At 46.1% G+C, this 18,486-nt stretch overlaps 2 protein-coding genes across 2 annotated transcripts in view; one reads left to right on the top strand and one right to left on the bottom strand.

Moving 5' to 3' along the window:
• Positions 1 to 6,641, top strand: CENPV (centromere protein V). Its single transcript, XM_073315456.2, has 5 exons — positions 1 to 410; positions 2,661 to 2,759; positions 4,730 to 4,799; positions 5,892 to 6,006; positions 6,374 to 6,641. The coding sequence occupies exons 1-5, from the start codon at positions 136 to 138 to the stop codon at positions 6,496 to 6,498; spliced, it is 684 nt and encodes a 227-aa protein (XP_073171557.2). The 5' UTR covers positions 1 to 135; the 3' UTR covers positions 6,499 to 6,641.
• A 1,300-nt stretch (positions 6,642 to 7,941) lies between these two features.
• PIGL (phosphatidylinositol glycan anchor biosynthesis class L) overlaps positions 7,942 to 18,486 on the bottom strand; it is an 86,686-nt gene continuing 76,141 nt past the window's right edge. Inside the window, exons 5-7 of the mRNA XM_073315457.1 lie at positions 16,998 to 17,029; positions 10,524 to 10,657; positions 7,942 to 9,582 (exon numbers count right to left, since the gene is read on the bottom strand). Coding sequence (XP_073171558.1) covers positions 9,484 to 9,582; positions 10,524 to 10,657; positions 16,998 to 17,029 — 265 coding nt within the window. The 3' untranslated portion in view covers positions 7,942 to 9,483. The remainder of the gene's footprint in view (positions 9,583 to 10,523; positions 10,658 to 16,997; positions 17,030 to 18,486) is intronic.

Raw genomic sequence — 18,486 nt, 5'->3', positions numbered from 1 at the left:
CTCTGGACTCTGAAGCAGCAGCCCCAGAGTGTCCCTTTGCACCTAAACTCCAGATCACAACAACGGAGCAAAAGGCCCCAAGGCAGAGGGGCCCAGCCGCAAGCTCTGTGGTTACGGGGGTGCAGGGCCAGGAGCATGGGGAAAACCAAGGCAGGCTCTGCACGGAAATCTCGGGGGAGAAGCCCAGCCGCAGCGTCTCCGGCTGCTGCCGCCCGCTCTCTCCGGGGAAAAGAGAGCACGTGGGTAGGCAAGAAGCCTGCGGCTCCCCGGGAGCGGCCAGGGGAGCCGCCGCTGCCTCCCCCGGAGTTCCGCCGGTTCGATCTGGGGGCGCAGAGGGAGCGCTGGGTAAAGTTTCAGGAGAGGCAACGCCTGACTTGCGAGGAGGCAGCCAGACTCCTCCTGGACACCTTGTGAGTAGAAGGAGGGGGACGCGGGAGTCGCCAGGCACTCAGCTCTTCCCACCGAGGCAGGGCAGCGTCTCTCCAATTCGCTCCGGTGCGGGCAGAAACGACCCTCCCCCCGGCGAGCTTATCCTGTCACTGCGGCGTGCTGCTGCCGTTTAAGGGCTGGTGCGCACGTTGCAGTTGGGATGGTGCAGGTTTGCATGCTGCTTGGGTCCCACCTGCATTTCTTTAAATCTTCCCTCCTGGCCTCCGGGGTAGGGGCCTCTCTGAGTGCAGCATCGCTTTGGACAGGATCTCTCACGCCCAAGGATTTCTCGGCAGCCAACAATGTGGTTGTGCAGATTATTTTATTTGCGTTACTTTGTGTGACCCATCTGTACGTTTTTGACCCGCTCTTTCTGAAGTCAGTGGGAGCGGGCCCATGATTGTTAGAGCTGGAGTTAGGACAGTATATTTTTCTCCCCTAGACCCCATCTACCCTGTGGCTTTGAAGGGGGCTGCTCCCCCTTGGGCTCAGGTGGGTGTAACCCACATGACTGATGCCCTGATAGACCTTCTCTTCATCTTTGCATTCTGTGTTTGGTATAAACCTACAATTAGGTACTTTTAGACAAAGGACATTAATGTAACTAATGTAAATATACAAACCCTCATTAGAAATGCTGATTCGAGCCAGGCTAGTGCTCCCTGTGGACCTTTATCAATGTGGTCTGATAAGTGCCTGGTTAATAATTAATGGAGTCAGAAGGGTCATACATCTACAAACCATGCTTCTCTGGGTTTGGAGAGAGAGAATGACAGTAGGGCCTTCCACAGTTTTTCCTTCACGTATTGCTTTAGCCACATAAATGACTTTCGTGAATCCATGTGTAGAGTAAAATGTGGATTTTATGGGAAATTAACAGCAAACTTTTTCTTGCTCAATAAGCAAGCCAATACATGGAGGCTAAGCCTTCCAAAAACATGGTTTTGGAAGGCTCACCCAGCCACCTTTCTTTTGATTCTTAATGGCAATGCAAATAAGTGTTACCTGGCAGTGTTATCCAGACCTCTTACATTTAGATTTATCTAAGTGTTTCTAAAATGCTTATCAGTGTAATATCTAGGTGTTGATTTTGGTAATAATGTGGGAGGTTCATTGCACACATCTTATAATCACATCCAGAGAAGTGGTAAGGGCTAGACATACAGCAGCTCTGACTGGACACATATCTCTGCTTTGTATTCAGATTTAGGGGCCAAGTACAGCGTTGGATTTAGTCAGACTACTTAATTATCTTCAAAAAGACTTTCTTTTGTATTTCGGCAGTTTCTCAGCCCAGAATCTCTGCCCCATAAGTGCCACAGTTGCTGTACCTGAAGCCTGTCCATATAATTATTTAGTGTAATATTCCTCTTGTCAGCATTTTCACAATGATAAACACTGGCTTCTGTGGAGCACAGAGTTTATTTTCTTCCCATGGAATCTGTGGGCTGTTACTCTTAATCTGTTCATGTTTCAGGGACCTCACATGAAAGGGAAGTAAAAATCCTTTTATCCTGTTCTTTTCTGTTGTTTACAGTGACGCATCTACCAAGCTCATATTCTAATCCAGCTGTCCCATCTGAACGTGTGTGTAATATAGTTATCTTTTTGGTATTCCCATTAATAGATCTGAACAAACTGTCAGTACATGCAATTGATAATATGAAAAGCAAGGGACTTCGTATCTTTGTGTCTGATCTAGCATGTTGATTTAGCTACGTTACCATGGCAAAGTCCTAAGGGAGTGAAAGAAATACAAAAAGCAGAGGCTTCTTGAGTCTGTGAGTGCAGCTGGGAGACTTCAAAAACATATTAAAATGTTTTAAACTAATTAAATCCTACTTATCGTCTCTGTTTCCAGCTTCTAAAATGGAAGCAAGTTAGTGATGCTTTCTATCTAGAATGAACATCATCCTGGAGCAGAATTGGTGGGAACATGGGAAAATTCTAGTCTTAATTTCACTGGTGTAATCCTTACATAATTTGACTGAATTCTATGGGTTACTCTACAGTAGATTTACACTACTGTAACTGAGGTCAGAATTTGGACATGTGTTTGGGGGAAGGTGGGTCTGCTTCAGTTTGGCCCCCATTGCTAAGTAATCTGAGTGGATAATGACTCTGGTAGAGCTGACTTGGACACTATGAAATCTCAGTGCTTCCTTGGCCAACTAGAATTGTCTGATCACAAATCCTCTCTTTTTGTGTGCGTGCGCCTTTTCTCCATCCAGTGAGTACAAAGGCCTGGTGAAGTACACAGGAGGCTGTCACTGCAGAGCTATCCGCTTCGAGGTTTGGGCATCAACAGATCTGCACATTTTTGACTGCAAGTGGGTGTTTTTTATTTATTTATTTTGCCATCCCCAAATCTGAATAACCAAATATTTTGCCCTTCTCTAGCACTTCCCATCCAAAGATCTCAAAGTGTTTACCAAACAGAAATCCACTGGAAGTTGGTATAGTAGCAGGACCGATGTCTAACCTATTTCCTGTAGGATGCAGCCCCAGCTGAGTAGGTCAGTACTGTTGATTTCTGGTGCTGGTTCTGCAAGTGCACAATGTGCTGATTGGCAGAGAAAGGAAGGTGCTGTGCACTTCTCTCTGGGCAGCACAGTGACAACTTCGTGTTTTCTTTATGCCCTAGCTGAAGGGGTGAGGCTGTGGCAAAAGCTGCAGTTGTCAGGGAGATAACAAGTGCTTGGAAAGCAGCTGAGAACAGGGAGACTGTAGCAGTGTTGGGGTTACAGGGATCCTTACTGAGATCGCTACTAGGTGTGTGATTACAGGCAATTTTAGCAGATTGTTGAGGATGAGATCTGCCTCTCATAGGCCAGAAACAGTAGACATAAAAAAAGTCAAAGAAATACCCCATTTTTAAATTTTGTGGAATACTAGCTATGGCCCTAGTACAAGGTCCAATTAAATCCAGATGAGAAATTCCATTGACTTCAAGTGCTCTATATACGGAAAATATTAAATGTCCTTTATGAAGAGTAAATGCAGATCAAAGTGACTTGCTCATTACAATTTGGTAAGATGTGATGATTATTATTACACAGTCTACAACTACTACAGTTAATAATTACACAGACTTCCCCTGTGATCCTGAAAAGTTACTATATCTATGCCTCAGTTTCCTCAGCCACACAATGAAGACAGTAATACTTGGATATCTTGCAGGGATGCTGTGAAGCTAAATAAATTTAATGAGATCCATGAATGGAAGGTTCTAAACACATGCAAAGTGTTATATTTAGTATCATTATTAACAACAATATCTTACATATATACAGAATTTTACAAACTCCTATACATACAGGAACCACTTACCCCAATACTAAAATGTAGCCATATCTGGAGTAAAACATGGCAGATGTTTAACAGGATTCTGCACAACAAGGAGTGCAGAATACCAGCTCCATATGGGTCTGCAGAGGGAAATATAGGTAAGCAGAATGCAACAACTTACATTGGAATTCAGCTACAGTTTCATGATTCATACCTGTGCTTGTAAAAAAACTGTCAAGGTTTTAACAACCAGAAATGCTCAGGACCTGCATTTTATACATCATCAAAACAAAATGCTTTCCAACAGATCTCTCAAGGTCGTGGGGTTTGGTCCTTTCCTGGCATTCTCTTATCAAACGGAGAACACATTACTACCAACATGTGGTGAGGGATATATATTGAAGCCCTATAAAATAGTCTAATTTCAGTATGGTCTTTCCACAGACTCAGAATTAGTTTCTTTCTAGCTCAGATGTCACTACAAATCTGTTTCCCTGGTTTGCAAAGTAATTAATATTGGTAGCATTTGGATTAAGTTGGCAAACTTTACATGGATTTCTCAAGGCCACAGTTCAGCATTGATCTATCCACTGAGAGTTGTATTGTGGAGAGAAGACAGTTATATAGCTCAGTTTTGATAAGCTTACTTTCCATATTACAGGGAAACGTAAGTCTCTAGACGGAATGCACGCATACACAAATACATATGCCATAGTTGCAGTCTGTCCACTCCTGTCATCAAACCTAATGTTTGCAATGTTGTTGTAGCTGTGTTGGTCCCAGGATATTAGAGAGACAACGTGGGTGAGGTCATATCTTTTATTGGACCAACTTCTATTGAATCTCTTGTCTCTCTAATATCCACCCTGATGACAACTAGGTAAAAATGATTATAGTTTTCAGTGAAATCTAACTTGTTGAGAGCTTTAGGCTAGATATGATTGTTACATTGCAGGTTATAACTGCCTATAGAATAGTCATGGTTTTTTCCTTTTTCTTTCCCCTCGTACAGTTGCAGTATTTGCACAAAGAAACAGAACAGACACTTCATTGTCCCGGCTTCACACTTCAAGCTGCTGAAGGTAGGTTAGGGTTTATGAGTGCAGTGGGTATGGGTACCTGTCAAGATATTTGATTCTGAAAGATTCAGATGGTGGTCAGCTTTGTATCCTAAATTTGTCTGTGTCTGTCTGAGGAGATGTGTTTGGAGACACGAAAAATCCACTTGGATCCTAGAAGCCTGGCTGTATGTGTATGTTAACGTGTCTCAGAATGGGAAGTTCCATGTTTGAAAAGTGAATATATCTCTTCAAAAGATGAGGCAGGGATGTATGTACACCCCAGGAGGTGTGTACACCAGGTAAATATGCTAAGTCCGTGTTACACTGACGACAATAAAGAGCATTACTGTCACACTCATACTCCTAATGGGCTAAGGACCTGAGCCAAAGCCCATCGCAATCAGTGTGAGTCTTGACTTATTGGGCTGTGGATTAGGTCCAAGCACATTGCTCTAAAGCATTCTGCCTCTATTTTAGATCAGCTTCAGACTTCCTTAACTTGATTTTTAAATTTTGATTACAGGCTTAATTCTTTTACATTTTAATTGTTACAAGGGCATATTTCAGGTTAGGCTCTTGGATTCCAAGTTTTCTGAGGACTGTAGCTTTTAGATTAATTTTTCTCAGCTTCTAGCATCATTTAATTTGATTTTCTTTTATAGTTGGATGGTCTCAGATAAACACAGAAATTTGTCCACTGCTTCTAGGAGGAAAAGCTCCAATTATGTTTACTTTGGAGCATTTAAAAAAAACTAAGCACTTTGTAATAGACCTGCTGTAATAGAGAGAGTTCAGTGACTGCATTTCAGTGGTCAGAAAGTAAAGCCATGGCAATTGTTAGGCTTGTCTGGCGGAAAGGTGTATGTGAAAATAAAGCACAGAGGGTAGGGGAAGGAGATAAATATATGGAACAAAATAGCATGCCTGCAGTATTCTTAACTGTAACTCACATAAAGACATAGCAGGTGATATTTTAGACTAGTCTTAATTAGGCTTCTGCTCTTGTGCCTGCAATTTTACATTTATTAATTACAAGCCTGTGGGATGTAAGTGACAAAAAATGACCCATTTCTGGGTACTTGGCAAACCTTCATCATGTATTTTTTTGCCTAGGGTGCTGATAACATAACAACGTACACCTTCAACACGCACCGCGCCCAGCACACATTCTGTAAAACCTGTGGTGTGCAGAGCTTTTACACTCCTCGTTCTAACCCAGATGGTTATGGTAGGTAAACAGAACAGGGAAGAAACCTGGTAGACATACGGCAACACAAATTCAACCCCTGCTGCTCTTGTATACTGACCATGATGACCATTAGCACTCTGCCAAGAGCAGTAGCACAATAACTGTGCATCATACAGCTTGCTTCTAAAGTACTGAACATCTGAAGCTGCAACTTTCAGTAGCAGCTCGTTATTGTGTAAGTCTTAACTGTGACCAATGGGCCACTGGCCATCTACGGTTTCTCACCTGCTGCAGCTGTATCGACACCATCACCACCCTCTGAGATTCACTGCCCATGAAACTGAGAGACTAGCTCTCCTTGGCTTCAAAGGGAGAGCTTCTCTCTGTGTTTCCCCCTCTTCTCCAGGAATAGCCCCCCACTGCCTGGATGAGGGCACCATGCGCAGCACCATCATGGAGGAGATAAATGGCAAAGAGTGGGAGAAGGCCGTGAAGGAACATAAGACCATCAGGAGCATGTCGAAACCATGATACAGCCTCTGCACCAAAGTGCTCAGCTTGGAGCACTGCCATTGGCAGGCCATCATGTAACCTCTTAGTTCAAGCTCCCCTGTGCCGAGCTGTTCAGGAAGTATCTCTTTTTTGTTTTTTTAAATAAATCTTTCTGTGCTGCCTGTTTTTTTCCCTCCTTTCATTTTATATTCAGTTGTCAGACCACACCAGTTCCATAACCTACCCAACAGCTGGGATTTTTCCTCTTTGCCTTATTCTGACGCTGCCCCTATCTGCAGCAGAGTTCAAATCACATTAGTTAGAACAAGGTTCTTACATCTGTTGCAAGATTGTACCATCTTGTCTTTGGCTAGTATAGACACATCCCAGTTGCGTTATGATCTGGTTTACACCAGTGGTTCTCAACCAGTGGTCCGGGGCCCCCTGGGGACCATGAGTAGGTTTCAGGGGTTCTGCCAAGCAGGACCAGTGTTAGACTCACTGGGGCCCAGGGCAGAAAGTCTAAGCCCTGCTATGCAGGGCTGAAGCCCGGGGCCCTGAGCCCTGCCACCCAGGGATGAAGTAGAAGCCTGAGCAACTTAGCTTCACAGGGCACCTTGTGGCATGGGGCCCCAGGAAGTTACCCTGCTTGCTACCCCTTAATGCCGGCCCTGGCTTTTATATGCAGAAAACCAGTTGTTGTGGCCCAGGTGGGCTGTGGCGTTTTCATAGCATGCTTGCTGGGAGGGCCTCAGAAAGAGAAAGGTTGAGAACCCCTGGTTTACACAACTGTACTACGTGAAATAACGTCTCCCAATTCTGCTCTGTTACACTGGTCTCTCCATTGATTTCACTGAAGTTACTCTGGATTTAGAGCTATACCAGGCTGATGCTGGCATAACAGGCTCCAATTGAGCAAGTTCTTCGTACGTGTTTAACTTTCAACACAAGAGTACTGCCATTGAAGTTAATGCAATGGGGGCTGCGGGTGCGAGCGCAAGGGCAGCACGTGGAACCTCCCTGGCCACCTATGCACCGAGGGGATGCAGGGACCTGGCAGCTGCTTTCTGGGAGCCATGGTAAGTGCTGCCAGGACTCAGCACCCTGAACCCCCTGCCCCAGTCTGGAGTCCCCTCCTGCACCCAAACTCCCTCCTGTACCCCTCAACACCATGCTCCAGCCCTGAGCCCCCTTCTGCTCCCCAAACCCCTCATTCCCAGACCTACCCCAGAGCCCACAGCCCCAGCTGGAGCCCACATCCCCTCCTGCACTCCACAGCCTGGAGCCCCCTCTTGCACCCCAAACCCTTCATCCTCAGCCCCATCCCAAAGCCTGCACCCCCAGCCAGAGTCCTCACCCACCCCCCCACCCCCCGCACTCCAACCCCCTGCTCCAGCTCGGAGCCCTCTCCCACACCCCAAACTCCTCATTCCCAGCCCCACCCCAGAGCCCACATCCCCAGCCCTCATCCTCACCCTCCTCCCAAACCCCAACCCCATGCCCCAGCCCAGTGAAAGTGAGTGAGAGTGGGGGAGAGCAAGCGATGGAGGGAGGGGGGATGGAGTGAGTGGGGGGGTGGGGCAGGGGACGGGACAGGGGTGTTCGGTTTTGTGCAGTTAGAAAGTTGGCAACCCTAGCTGTGTGCTTAAGTACTGAGAGTACAGTTCTGCCCTAGTATCTTTTTAATAGCTATGTTTGGGAGGGTGTTGTGATTTGAGTAAGGAATTAGGAGCCAGGAATTTGGGCTCTGATCCTGGCAGTGCAATGACTTGCTCTGTATCCTTGGGCAAGCTGCTTTTGCCATCTTTACACTGGGGTTTATAGTATTTACATCCCTATCTCCCACAGGTGTGGTGAGGAATAACTCAATGATGAGTGCAAAGTGCTCTGTAAATGCTGAGTATTATTTAGTTTGCTCCGGTGTGAAAGTTCTCCTTTAAGATTCCAATTATTACTAAAATCTCTGTGTAGACTTAAAAATTACAAATACATATTTGAAAATTGACCTCTCTGTCACTTACCTGCTGAATCTGTGGGCTGCAAAACCCAGAACCCAGCACTTCCTCCTGGCAGCTAAGAGGAAGGGGGCAGCTTTTCAAATAGTGCATCTGGAATTTTTATGTCTATATATTTATTCTGTCAAAGGACTGGCTGGCGTCCTCTCACTTGTAACTTCATTTGTACACCCTGCACATCCTGATAAAAAACAGCTTAGGTTCAGCGGATCTCAAAGACTTTGTTTGGAAGCAGGAATAAATACTAGTGTTTCACGAGGTACAGTCCAGCAGAGTAAAGCTCGCACCACAGGGTGGCTGGGAGGGTCGAGAGGGAAGGAACATTAAGAGTTCAGTGCAATTATATTAGTTATATATTATTAATTTTTAATATTTTATTCCTAAAGTTTTGGCATTTTAAAGTCAAGAAACCAGCCCTCCATCAGCAGGAACTGGCTGACTGACAGGCAGTCCTGGGTGGTTCAGTGTTACAGCCTGAGGGCTGTGAGGATCCTGGTTCAAACCCCAAGGGACAATGTGTATCCTTGGACAAATCACTCCTGGTGCTTGATCTTTACAGCAGAGGGAAATGGGTAAAACGCAGGAATCACCAGGTGGCGATCTGGGCCTTGTCTCCCTGGGGACACCCATTGTAAAAGCACATAAAGTACATGCTGTATTCTAAACACCTTCAAAATTCTACTTCACTAGTAATTAGACTCAGATCAATCTGATTTGCTGGTGGTTCTAAGACCATTTAAGCTGTTACAATGGGAGTTCAGTAATTGTTTGAACCCAGGCATCTCCCAGGCTGTCAGGCAAAGGACACCTAGAAGGATGTAAATACAGTTTGTTTCTGCAATCTGAAAGGCTGCAGGGCACACAGAAGGTGGAATTCTGTCCTCTTCTTGAGACAATAAAGAAGCAAGAGCTTTCAACAGTGCTTGGTCAAGAAGAGCCTCTCTTTTCTTTGTCTCCCTTCTCTGGTCTCTCAATACCCCCCTGGAAGTGTGTACGATTCTCCTTCCCTTTACAGAAGGCAAAGTGAATTGATCACCATAAAGCGTGAGAACAGGATATAGGTGTGGCGGAACCAGAGAAGCTGGCTGTGATGGCACCGCATGGCTCTCTAGAAAGATAAAAATATGCGAGAAAGCATTAGACCTTCCAAACCCATTCGGAAGACAGCTTTCAGGGCTTTCTGTAAAGTTCACTACTAGATTTACAGTGAAACCTATCTTCAGAGACCCACCAAAGGACCAGCACAAACACAGCTTAGCAGCGGTGGGATTCTGACTAAACTCAAACAGTGCTATACTGGAATCACTGGGGATATTTTCAAGTGGTTGCATATGACCAGATGTTGCTAGTTGAGGCCCATTTCATGTATTTATGAGATGCCACTTGGAAAGTAAGTGTCAGTAGGAAGGTCAGATTCAAGGTTCTAGCCACTGTGGCTTGAAATATCAGAGGAATTTTTGTACTTGGAACCTTCTGTTACTACCCTCACAACTATGACAGTGCTGTGGGTGTTACTTGTAGATTAGCAGCACTGTTTGCTCTGTAATGTTTACTTTAATATATTGTGGAGGGAGCTCTAATCATATGGTGATTAGATGTTTCTTGACAAGAATGTATAGCGATCGCACACAGTAGAATAACCCAAAGTTTGCCCAAAAGACAGGGCAACCTGCTAAGAGCCTGCTGCCACAAGTAGTCATATAACGCAGAGGGCAGATCAAGAGAGAATACTGCATGCTGGGAACTGTAGTCTCTATAGTCCACATCACTGTATCAAATATAAGAGTGCACTCTGGCCACCCAGGGTCTAAGAGCTGCCCAATCCCACCATCTGAACGGCGTACAAAGCAATTTGTCTTGACAAGTAAATAGTCCTAAAAGCAAATCCACTGATGCTTCATAAATCAAAGACTGTTTGAAATGTGACAATTACACTCCATGTGCAGTATATATATTTTTAAGTTCTACATGCATGAGGCGCTTTTTGTTGAAGCTCTCACAATAATTCTGAAATGATCAAACAGACTGGGCAGGAACAGTGCATCTCACCTTGGCTTGTTCAGACTCCTCCTTTGTTAGTATAAAGAGAACATCCTGGGACTGGAGGCAGCTAATGGGGACATCCAGGATGGAGATGTACTTCCGGAGGAGGTTTACTGACTTGAGCGTAAGGACCCGGCACCCTGAGCAGAGCAACAGGAGAAAGCATGCAAGACAACAAGATGATTACAAGCTCACAGCATCACGAGGGTAGGCAAAGCCCCCAGCCTCCTGTACGACAGCCCACCAGGAGTCCAAATTCTGTCAGAACCTACTTTTGTGTCATGTGAATTTCTATTCAATTCTGTTTGCTTCTTAGCTATTCTGCTGACAGCAAACTTGGACTCCCAAGAAGAAAACCTGGGTTTAAAGGTTGGATGCCTTTTTATTACAATCTCAATTATTTCTGAACTTATTTGAGCCCAGTCCTGTTCCCATTGAAATGCATGGGAAGGCCCTTTGAATGCCAACACTGTATCATTTGAAGGTAGTTAAACAAGCTCATTTGATTGTCATTCTATTCCAATTTTCAACATGCTTTGCTACAGAAACGAGTGTTTTCAGTGTCCAGGAATGACTGCAGGAGATATTGACACAGGCAGGTGATTACATGTTAACAGGAGCTCAAAACCCATCACCGAGATGTTTGTCATGCAGGGGGTGAAAGGAGCATGCAGAACAGATTCAGCTATGGTTCATTTCTTTCCCCTGTTTCTAAGAAATCTTTGAACTCAAAAGTTAATTGCTAAATTTCTTTCATGGCTAAACTGTAGTTATTAATGAGCTCAGCTGATGGTCCCATTAAGGAAATGTAGCTCTTTGGGAAAGTGCCTTGAGATTTCCTGACACTTCAGAAGCTGAAGTAATTATGCTCCTTATTTTAGGCACTACTTGGAGTTTGACAGATGAGAACAGAGTCACTTTGTATAGACATAGTAGGCTCCGCAATCAGATGCACTGCAGCATGCCCCTGCAATCTCAATGAAACTCTGAAGGGAGGGTGCAAAGGGAGGCCTGAACTGTCACAACGTCTGTATCATTTTAACCCTAGGAGAACCCAAGATCACACATCTAATACAGCTTCAGCTGGGGACTGAGGTCCTTCTCCGTTGTCATTATGTTCTCACAGGGCACGAGGATCACAAAGTGAACATGAAGCAAGTTGATTCAGGATCACAAAGTGAACATGAAGCAATTGATTGTTCTCAGACAAATGGGACATGATGCTGAAATCCAGGAGTGGCTCACTGTTCTCTGAGGGAAGAAGTTAGCTGAGGTTTGACTGACTCCAAGACAAGGAGAAAAGAGAGACCCTCCTAAAAGTCCCTAGGCAATGTGCATTCCTCATTCTGTGCCCGCCAAGTAGCTGGCAGCTTGGGGTGCTGCCTTTGTGCTGTGAGTTCTCTAGACAGACACTTATTACTTACTAAGGGCCTGGTGCTAGGGGTGCAGAACAGTCTCACTCCCACTGATTTCACAGGATCAAGCACAAGTTAGTTTCACTAAAACCTGCATTGTAGTGCAAAAGTGGCTCAGGTCCAGGGTGGGAAAGCAACAACTCTTGTTCATACCCTGAGCGAGCTATTTGTGGAATTCTTGGAGACAGGCAGGGGGAGAAGCCACACAGAGGTCTCTGAGGTGTAGAATGAGGGGAGCAGCATGCTGATAAAGACATTTAGAAGGAAGCTGTGGAATATTCTGGGCCGAGGAACAAAGAATGGAGACAGGGCAAGACCTCCAACTTTCTCCAGCCTCACAAATGAGTCGGAGCATATGCTTGCCCCTCACCTATTCCTAGGAGTGGCACCAACCCACTTTTTAACTTTGCTCTTATTTCATCAGGGGCCATCAGTGAAAGACCACTGTAGGTTTTCTGGAAACCCCTCCTTCCAGCACTGCCTCCAGGCCCCTCAATTCCTCTTCCTCCCTCCAAAGGAAAGGTGAAGGGATTTTCCCCACCTTCTCTATTTCCTTTTGCACTCCCAAAGACAAAAATCATAATTGCTCCTGCTTTTGCATTAGTCCCTGGTTATTAGATGATTTTTGCCTGATTATGACTAAAGCCTGGCCAATACAATCTAACTAGATCAGCACTAACCTCTCCCAGTCTTCTTTCTGGCAGGGTTTGCAGCTGACTTGTTCCTGAGGGGTTAGTCACTGGCAGGCTTGACAGAGCTGAGATAGCTTTCAGCATTACTTTCTGCATCTGCAAGTGGGCAGGGCTAGAGGGTCAGAGGGCAACAGCAGGTTTCCATCCTGATCCAATGTGCTAGAATAGAGAGTGACACAAGGTATATGATTTGGAGTTTTCACAGAAGTGTCACATCAGTTCACATTGCTGCAGGCTCTGACCTGACAGAGGAAGTCTGATGTTAGCAGATAAGCCAGAGTAAATATTGTCCAGAAGGTGATAAATCGTTAATATTGACATTAGAAAAATAGCCAGGTCATAAAGACGTTTCCAGCAGATGGCGCTCTCCAATGGTAACTGTAACTGGAAGAAAGCAACCATCATATACAAGCTAGTGTGCCAATTTACCAGATGGCAGCAAGTTCAGAAGCCTTCAGCACATTCGTCATGTCAGAGCTGTACCATGTACCTGATCCATTCCAGTTGAAGAGGCAGCAATTCAGTGGAACACTGGCCTGTTAAAGGTCACTGTGCCTTCCCTGCACAGGTGGTTAGGGAAGGGTGGAGGGGCCTGTTGTCCTACCAGGCTGCTTACAACTAGACCACGTGGAAGTATTGGACACCAGAAGCCCTGAAACCTGTGTGCCAGGGATACTTTGTACCACTCCCCTTCCCTTGCACCAAAGACCCTCTGTGGTGCAGGAGAAACACAAGGTGAGAATGGGGGGCAGGGGCTCAGGCTTTTCTCCTGGACCTGACAATGAGGCCCAAACCTCATTTCAGACCTGAGTTTAACTTCTGGCTCATCTTCCTGGTCATTGCCATCAACATGGAAGGTGTGTAATCCTTTCAGGCTGCTGAGCGTATTCAGCTCAATGCTGCGAAGGTGGCTCCCAGCGAGAGGGGACAGTGGTACAGACTGAAGTGACTTGGTGGTGTGGAAAGTGGCTTCCGTTCATTTACCTCCAAGAAAGTCAATTTCTTGTTTCCAAGAAGTGAATTATTTTGCTGTTCTTTAACTCCAGGGCTTGTCGACCGTCCTTAAGTGCCGATGAAAATTTGCAGGCACATCCATTGTGTGTGTGCAAACCAGCAGTGCCCACCCATTCTGCAATCACAGTTAAGGAGACCCATGAAAGCCTGGCCTGTCAGATCCATTTTGTGTTCAGTCAGTAGGGGATGTGGACGGAGACCCTCTGGGCTGCTCAAGTGTAGAAATCTGCTTGCTGGGTAACTCCAGCTGAAGAGGTCTGGATCATGCCCTGCTGTGTGGAAGAGCAGAGGAGAGCCACTGAAATGGATTCCCTTGCCCTGGTATTCCACATTTCCATCAGCCACCTGTTTGCATCTCAGCCCTTTTCAATGGGGTGTACAAAAAGCAAACATAGTGCAATGGGCCTTTTCCTTACCTGGGTCACTGTTTACAAGCCTTGGCAGAGCCTCCGGAGCTCCTAAGTGCAAAGTTGGGAAGAGAGGGATGGCCTGCCCTAGGGTTAAACACTGATGGACTGTGAAGTCTGGGCTGCTCCCCCATTCCCTAATCATCTTTTTCTAAGAAATACTAATTCATCTGCAACCACATTGCCCTTTGCTTCCCGATCCCTAGCAGCTGGGAAGGCTCACTACATTGCTACTGGAAAGCAAAATCATTGCAAGTGAATTTAGTGAAAGGTGCCAGTTTTACTGCCCCACAGGCTGAAGTCCTCTATGCACAGAGCGGGAACAGCTTAGGCAGCCACAATTTAAACCTTAAATAAAGGAGTTGTTTGCATTAGCAATACGACTAGGGTCATGAGGCACCACCAGCAGAGATCACTTTGAATGAGAAGAAGAGATGAAACGAAGCTGGTAGGGAATGTACAGTCCAGCTACAGATGGGAAGGGCTCAGAGATTCAAAGCCCTTCCTGCCAGCCAGGGTAAAAGAAAGGGAATGTCAAGTGGCGCTACTGATGGGCTTGCTCCTGTGACACTCTCAGGCGAAGACCTGTGGAGGAGACGGTCGTGACTGTGACCCCAGGATAGATTTAAGATTGTTAGTCAGCTGCTTTACCAATTGGCCAGGCTAGTGTGACCTCTCTAGCTAGCGGATCAGCTGCTGGAGTTCTGAAGCCCAGTCAGCTTGGCTTTCTGTTTCAACAAACGTATGCAACAAGTGTGCCTGGAATGACGTAGGCTCTTACAGAGCTATCTATGACAGGGGGCTTGCATTGCTTTTGCTAGATGTTAGTGCACTGGCTCTTCTGGCTGGGAGCTGGTTATAGCCAGGAGGTGGATGTACCGTGGATGTGTGTAAACCAGCTGTCCCCAGCTCTTGAATCAGGCCTGCTTGCTCAGAGCTGGCCGGGAGGACTCAGCTTCCTGCTGTGGCCACATTCAATATGGGAATTAGGAAGCAAAGTGGGATGCTCGGGGTACTCATTTGCATACCGCTACCCAAAATGCCAGTGAAAGACTATTTGCAGAATCATTTCCTGTGGGCTCTTTGATCCCATGGGCTTACACAGGTTCAATGCACGCAGTTCCTAGTTCCTGGCAAGGGAGCAGGCCCTTTCCTTGGGCTGAGTATGCTTTTCAGCTGTGCTCCAGACAGCCAAGGCGGGCCCGACGTCACTATCATTTCATTAAGCCCTTCTGATGCATGGCCCTGCATGCCTGCCAGATCGAATTATAAATACCGGGAATTTCAATGAGACTGGAACTATATTTGGAAAGGCTTAATGTAAGCAGCAACATGGGAGCTCCCGACTCCTTTGGCATTTGTAGGTCATGTAAGATGTGATGTAATCAGAGCAGTTAGCCTGATGCATATCTTCAGAAGCCCACTGGCGCTGCCAGAGAAACTGAGGCGCCATCTATGCTGGTCTTACATTGGTTATCTGAACCAGTTTTAGACATGGTCTCTCTGGCCTGAGAGGGCAGGGCCAAACCATGCTTAAACCAAGTCTAGTCAAACTGCATTAGCCTGTTGAAGGGGGTTCATCACAGATGGGGTCTGACATATTTGTCTCCTTGCAGCATGGCAGTAACACCTAGGCACTTGCTTTTCATTGTTCCCAGCACTTTGCAGCTACCCCTGCTGTTCATGCTGTGCCCAATCTCTGGACAATACTCAGTACACACACAGCTCTTTGCCCATTTAAAATGCTGCACAGACATAACCCCCCAGATCCCCCATGGGGAGAGGTCAGTGTGAACCTTCCCATTCAGGGGACGTGACCTGACTGTGGCCACAGAGTGGCAGAGTCAGGATAAAAGAGCAGGAGATTCTGGCTTCTGGGCCCACGCTTGCTCCACCACATGGATGACCCTCAACCTTTAATCACTAGGGAAGCAAAAGCAACTCTGTATGACACACTCAAATCCTTGTATAACACACAAATCTGTATGACACACAACCCTTCTCATCCAAAAAGGATTTGAGATTAAGGTAACGGCAGCAAAGTGTGGATGGTTTTTGGATGCTGGGTGGGGATGACCGGACTGGTTGGGGATCTCTGTGCCTGGGGGCAGAGCTGACTCCTCCAAGAGTTCCTTCCCAGAGCAGATCACTGGGAGGAGTGGGGGAGAGATAAGGGCCGAGGATCTGCTCTGGGATTGGGTAGCATGGAGTAAAAGCATCAGAAGGAGGGTAGTTAGGAAGCATGTTGCTCTTCCTCTCCTCTGCTTTGGCTACTGTTGTCCCGCAGTGTGGACAGGGGCCTTGCTGAGACCCCTCCTAGCCAAACAGTATGACGGACCATTCCTCCAGATAATATCCATAGCACAGTTTTAATATGTGCTTCTCATATTGCCCACGTTGGTGAGGGAACCTGACCTAGGATAATATAGCTAGGACTGCGTTTAAACTTGGCTATAAAACCATTCTCAGCAACAATGTTATTGAGTTAGAGTTCTTCATCTGACTGCATTGCTAAAGCCCTTTTCACCTTCATGTCTAGGCCTAATATTATATCTAAAAACAGACAAATCAAAAGAACTGGAGAGCAAGGCAAAGGCCTGCAAACAGCAGCTATGTGCACACAGCAAGAGGCCAAGAAGCGGAGTTGGTGTCACACAATCCCGACAGGACAAACACACAGGATGAGAAGAGGGTGCCTTTGAACCTAACCCGACTCCCGTGGGAGACCAGCCTGAGTCACGCTAATGCCCAGCCCCAGAAGAAGGGACTGTACAGGAACATAAGCTCAGGAAAAAGTATGAAAGAGCAACCAGGAGTTCAGCTATAGATTTCATTTGCATTGCAAAGAAGAGGTGAATTATTCCAATGGGGACTTGGACATAACATGCAAGTCAATAGACATGTCATGTCTGCAGCGTCACTGATGCTTTTGTTTAAACATGTGTGACGTACCTTCAGGTAACTTCCTCTCTGAGTGCAGATACCTGTGAATTGAAACAGAAACCATGGTGAACATATAGTGAGGCCACTTGAATCCTTCTTTAAATACGTATAAGCACTAAGGGCTAAATAACACACACACATGAAAACTCACAATGCCAGCCCCTAAAATAAGCTTTCTGGAGCAGAGACTGGATGTCCCAGCTCCCACTGACCCTGGAAGATAGCAGGTTTGGTTCCCCACAAATGCTTTTGCTCCTAATCCATCACTACTTTCCTTGTCCTCATTGCTGGATGGCTGGTGGGGCAGGACATAAGCACTCCCCACCCATGTCCAATTGGCTCTCACCATCTAGTGCTACAATATAGGAAACTCTGCAAGAAGCTACCAAATACCACTTGTTCTTTAGGGTCCTGTCTCTAGTGGCCTGGGACACTGGCTCAGCAGTAGCACCCCTCTAGCAAGCCATGCTGAACAGAGGACTTGCTAGGGAAGTGCTAGCCAGGTTTCCCCAGCCCAGGTAGACAGGGCTCTGCATAGTTAACCTAATCATGTCACTTTGTCCACAAGCGCAAGTGTTTGAACCCACTTCTGTTTCCATTGTTTGAACCAGCTTGTGAATAGACACTGGTTCTGGCCTTGCCCAGAGTAGCTGCTCTCTTTTTCATTCAGTGACAGAGTCTGCAGGTTTAGTGACTTCATTCTGGGGGGAGGTGCCCGATCGAGAGCCCGGGAGTCAGTTATCCTCTAGTTATCCACAGAGCGCAGAGACAGCATGGGCAACGGTAGGGCATGCTTCCCCCATGCTGTCCCCACAGTGGGCCTCAATCCCAACCCAGAAGGACCTCTCAAAAGAAAAAAAGTCTTTAGAAAACAGAGCAGATGGGGCGCAGTTCAGGGGAGATCTAAACAGTGGTGTTAATTACATCAATAAGTCCGAGTGGGTGTCACATGCTGAAGGAGTGGGAGGGTGGTTAGCCTCATTCCCCTTTAACGTTCCTGTTTTTCCAGCTACAACTCTGCCTTCCCCCTCTGTGTGTAACTCACAACAGCTTACACGTAACACCATTTACATCTCCACTGATTTTGGCCCAGCCTGCTGCTGGCTGGACCTGCAGATTTCCAGTAGATGGCAGCAGGAGTTACATAGCTAGGCTTGTGCTTGTTGAAGGAAAAACAAAATGGACCATTTGGGTGAAAAAAAGGTTATTTAACCCTGTGTAATATTTAAAGAGATTGTTATCGTCTTTTACTGGTGCATTTCATGTGTAAATCAACCTGGGCAAAACGTATATTGTATGTAAACTGCATTGTGCCTCTAGTCATTTTCAAACTATGATTATCTCTAGTTACTGGCTAGTTTCGAGGAAAGGGATTAGCCATACAGGGATAGACAAAATAGGAAGCGCTGGGTGATGAATACGCAAAGCAATTCAAAGCAAAAGTCAAGCCAGAAATGCAGGACATGGCTGTATTCAAAAGCAGTGATCAGGAGACCAA

This window comes from Lepidochelys kempii, chromosome 17 (genome assembly GCF_965140285.1).
Source record: "Lepidochelys kempii isolate rLepKem1 chromosome 17, rLepKem1.hap1, whole genome shotgun sequence".
Classification (NCBI taxonomy): Eukaryota; Metazoa; Chordata; order Testudines; family Cheloniidae; genus Lepidochelys; species Lepidochelys kempii.
Note: the sequence above shows the minus strand (reverse complement) of the source record. Positions and strands in the feature narration are given on the sequence as shown.